Below are 4,237 nucleotides of genomic sequence, written 5' to 3' on the forward strand. Positions count from 1 at the left end.
TAGGCAAAAGTTCATTCATTATTAAGATTTGAGATCGGTTTTGGGGAAAACGAATTCAAAAGTCATAATGTACAATATGTGCGATAAAGCAAATTGAAATTGGGAAACCACATTGCAACATGAGAATTTCGTGGTTAGCGGACAAGCAATATAAAATTCCAATCGCAGGTTGAAAATTATAAATAAAATTATTAAAATTTTATGGTTACGCAATTAGGGTTTATGTTTTATATTGAACTCGCATATATTTGATTATTCTAAGTTCGAAATGAACGACTAAAGTTTCGTGACAAATCGGCGCAAGTTGTTATACCCTGAAACAGAAAATACACGACTATTTTCTATCCAAAGGAGAAATTCCAAAACTATGCTCTTAAGGGAAACCCCCCCCCCAATTCACGATTTTAGTTTTTCAAGATTTTCAATGGGCTAGTAAATCAATACCAATGCTTCTTAAGGTTTGTAACTTTGCACATATATATTTGAAGATTTAAAAGAGAAGAAAAAAAATTTACACAAAAATTTTGTAATTGTTTTGTTGTTGTTTTTTATAATTAAAAAGAAGTCGTTATTTTTGATGGCGGGCATAATAACGCCTCACTGGAACATCGGTATCCGAAAATCCCAACGGTGTTAGAAAGAGTATATGTCTGGATCTCGTATGAACTAGGATTATTGACTTCGCTCTAAAATTAACAAAATGGCGGACCTTTGAAAAAATATTTTTGGAAAATCGCCAATTTTTGGCCAAAAACCAAGTTAAAAAATAAGAAAGATCATCGAAAGATTGGCCTTATCCTAGATCATACGATAGCTATACACTCAAAGAGAAACGTGTACAAATTTGAAATCGATTGAGTTATTAGTTTTTGAGTTATCGTGCCCGCCATTCGCAAAAGAGAAAAACGCGTTCAAAGTTTGAAAAGCCCTTTAGCCTTCACTTGAAGTTGACACAATAAATCGGCTATATGTTCACGAATTCTTGAAATGTTCACTTGAAATTTTGTAGGGACATTCTTGAATTAGAGTAGATTAGAATTAAATCAAAAACAATTTTTGACCCCAAGAATGGGTGGGGTCCCCTTAAATAAGAAAATTGCTAATAGGTCCTTCTTTAACTCAATAAAAATTCGGTGATACCGTCATGTGTGTGCCTGATATATCACCAATCATATCAAACACACAACAACACCCGCAATATGGCAATGGAATTAAGTGTCTTGAAAATTGAAATTCGTATCTTCAGTTTGAAAGTTGGTTGCTTTAATGTGTACCTGAATGTCACAGAATCCTATTTCACATTCTCATTTCCACTGATATGAGATGCCATGAATGCTGAGCAGGTAATATAACTATGGGAAAATGCACCTGAACAAGCTGTAAACTTTGCTTGTTTACCTTTCGTCTATTTGCTGTTAACGCTCCCAGTTTATTTCTGTTTGCCAACAATTTAATGCTTTGCGATACACCAAAGTAAAGTCTCGATGGTGAGTTTTTTCCTGATAAATTATTCCGTTTGGATGGGGGAAGGGCAACTGCTTATCCACACAAATCGCAATCGCTTTTCTTCTGCAAACATTCAACATTTAATTTTAATTTTAATTTAATTTGGATACCTAAATTACACCGTGATTTGTGTAACTATCCATTTCAGAGTTCTGATATCTATTTCCTTTGAACGGTGACTAGGTCGACTACAGGTCTCTGATATCGCTACTTGTCAAGACTTAAGTAGTTGCTTGTTTCAAAATATCCCTAAATTGAAAATATGAAATGAAAACACTTTGAATGTCTGACAGAGCACTGTGCCACCCGAATAATTTATTGATATTTGTATTGGTATAATTTGCGTATAATTAATTTTGAGCGTTCAGTGAAATACTATGCTAATAAAGAGGATGCTGCTGCGGCTTCGCGTGGAGGGATGATGCCTAGAAGTGTGATTTACATAAAATTAATAAATGCTTGTGAAAAAGAACGATTAGTTGATTATTGGTTCTTTTCTGCCAACTTTTGCAGTAATGTAAGGAACGAGAAGGCCTGCGTTATTACCTGCAAAATGAAACGAAATTTGAATTTGAATCCACAGCCACAGAGGCACATGTTACCGAACGAAGTCTCTGCACATCCATACGATAAAATTTACCGGCTGTGACAGTTACAATTCGCTTGCTGTTGACTAGAAATATTAAAATATCCCGCTTGACGAGATGACCGTTGGACCACCACTGAGAACGCCAGAATGCTTCGCCAACACGAATGCTGTGGCTGCTGAGCAGTTCGCCGCAATATGTAAACATAAGCAGTTCCGGTAGGGTCAGCGCCAGGTACTGAACCAAGTTGATGATTCTCATGGTGGAACGTTCACCCTTAAATGATACCGCATTAAAACCAGCATACAAAAGCTTGGTCGCGAGGGTTTCTTACCGCCACACCCACAAATGCCAGTAGGCACAGCTGGAGAGTAATCTGAAGTGATTTGATAAGGCAATATGGACTGAACAGTTCCTCCAAAGTATCGCAACTCCTCAGAATAAATTGGTGCAAAAGAACGCACTCGACAAGAGAGCTATGTAGCGCATCCTTTAGGTTGGGTCGGCAATTCGGTTTCGATGCCTTAAGAGCTTTTAAATTCGTTAAATGTTCCTCCAGAAGGGCATACTGATTCAATTCGTTATCTTCGCGCCTTGGTAGGTCCCATTGCAGTTTGCTATTTCAAGTATTATATTGCATATTTTACATATTTCTTACATATATGAACTTAAGTTGTTGTTCGATATTATTGAATACAAAGGAAGAAAGTCGAATTCATTCTAAAATATATTCAAGTTCTTCGCCAACTTTAATTTACACTTTGTCTTACCGCAATTCATTGAGATCTTCCCCTGTTAACAGTTGTGCATTATAATCCACGTTCTTTAGGCTGCAATAGAGGACGTCGAATTGACCCAGCATTATTAAAACCACCGACACAAAAAGGGCTGAACCATTGCCAAAAATGCAACCCATTAGAATTTGACACCACAGTTGGGTGGCATACACGATTTCGTAAACTCTGGGCTTCTAAAAGGGGCAGCATCAAAACAACATGCAAATCGAAGGACAACTTGTAATACAAACCAAAGCATCGAAGGGATACCAACAACGAAGCGGCAGTGTGTGGGAGCGCAGCAAAAGAGGTGCTAATGCCCAACAAATTACTCCAACATTGCAAGCAATAAGCCAATACAAAGTCACTTTGTGGGCCAGACGAATCGAATAATGGGCGCTGACAAAAGTCAGGCCAGCCATCGAGTGATGCCGATAGTTGGTATTTATGTCGGCAATAAATCTCTTCAGCGTCCCAGACTTAAAAAACCAGTAACAGGTTGCGTAGGTCGAGAAGGAAAATATAATAACCATGGTCAATGCATCCGTAATCTCTTCTAGTTCACCATTTTGCAGCATATCAAATGTTGTCTTTACGTACAGGAGCGCCAAATGCAAATTTGAAACAACACAAAATATGCAGTAGCCCTTGGCCAAGGCGTTGGCGATGTTCTTCCAACTGGAGGGCAGGTGTCGGTCCAACTGCACTGGCACTTGACCCATAAACTTCATAAAAAATATTTGAAGCTCGAAAACATCCTTCTCTCGTTTGCTATCATGTTCCGAGTACAAAACATCCGAATCGCCAACGTAAACATTTGACGAAGGCATCATCTTTTTCCGATTCAGGTTGACTCACGTTTGAATTAATTGTTATCCAAGGACCATTTATATATGTTCGCATTGCGTCTGTGTCTTTGTGCATGTGGGTCGCCTGGTGAGCAATCAATTAGTAAACTTTACATACGATTCACTAACTCGGTTTAATATTTAATAGAATACTAAAGTGACCCTGTACGAACGGATTCATTAAGCCAGGTGTAGTGTTGTGGCACGTCTATAATTGTTTAATTGTCACACACTGGTACACTTGCCCACATCATCCACCAATCTTTAGAGGGAGAGAAAGAGAGAGTGGAAATGAATTGTTGGCCCAAAGTTTAATTGATAAAGGAAAAGTTTCGGTCAACACCCACTGCATCCTAAATCAGAAAGCGCAAATTTAATCATACACCACCCTAATTTACCAAACGAAAGCTAACAGCATTCAACCAATTCTCAGTGGAAATAGTTCCAAACAGGAATAACAAATTAAAAGTTGTTGATCATGTGGTGAAGAATAGGCTTAAATATTTGGTAGACTATGGGT

The 4,237-nt window shown here is 37.9% G+C and overlaps 1 protein-coding gene across 1 annotated transcript; it reads right to left on the reverse strand.

Annotated features, from left to right (window-relative positions):
• Positions 1-1,989: 1,989 nt before the first annotated feature.
• Positions 1,990-3,702, reverse strand: LOC133327880 (putative odorant receptor 85e). The gene is made up of 5 exons (XM_061536414.1): positions 3,121-3,702; positions 2,864-3,063; positions 2,428-2,710; positions 2,109-2,369; positions 1,990-2,052 (listed from the first exon to the last, which is right to left on the reverse strand). Exons 1-5 carry the CDS (start codon positions 3,700-3,702, stop codon positions 1,990-1,992), a joined length of 1,389 nt encoding a protein of 462 aa, XP_061392398.1.
• Positions 3,703-4,237: the final 535 nt, after the last annotated feature.

This window comes from Musca vetustissima, unplaced genomic scaffold (genome assembly GCF_032173495.1).
Source record: "Musca vetustissima isolate MV318-11 ecotype Yass unplaced genomic scaffold, APGP_CSIRO_Mvet_v1 utg19638, whole genome shotgun sequence".
In the NCBI taxonomy this organism is placed as follows: Eukaryota; Metazoa; Arthropoda; class Insecta; order Diptera; family Muscidae; genus Musca; species Musca vetustissima.

Excerpts from the sequence above, each read along its gene's own strand:
- LOC133327880 (XM_061536414.1), bottom strand. The coding sequence starts at position 3,702 with ATGATGCCTTCGTCAAATGTTTACGTTGGCGATTCGGATGTTTTGTAC. Across the intron at positions 2,711-2,863 it reads GAAGATCTCAATGAATTGCG|CAAACTGCAATGGGACCTAC; the intron begins GTAAGACAAAGT and ends TACTTGAAATAG. Across the intron at positions 2,370-2,427 it reads TGGCATTTGTGGGTGTGGCG|GGTGAACGTTCCACCATGAG; the intron begins GTAAGAAACCCT and ends GTATCATTTAAG.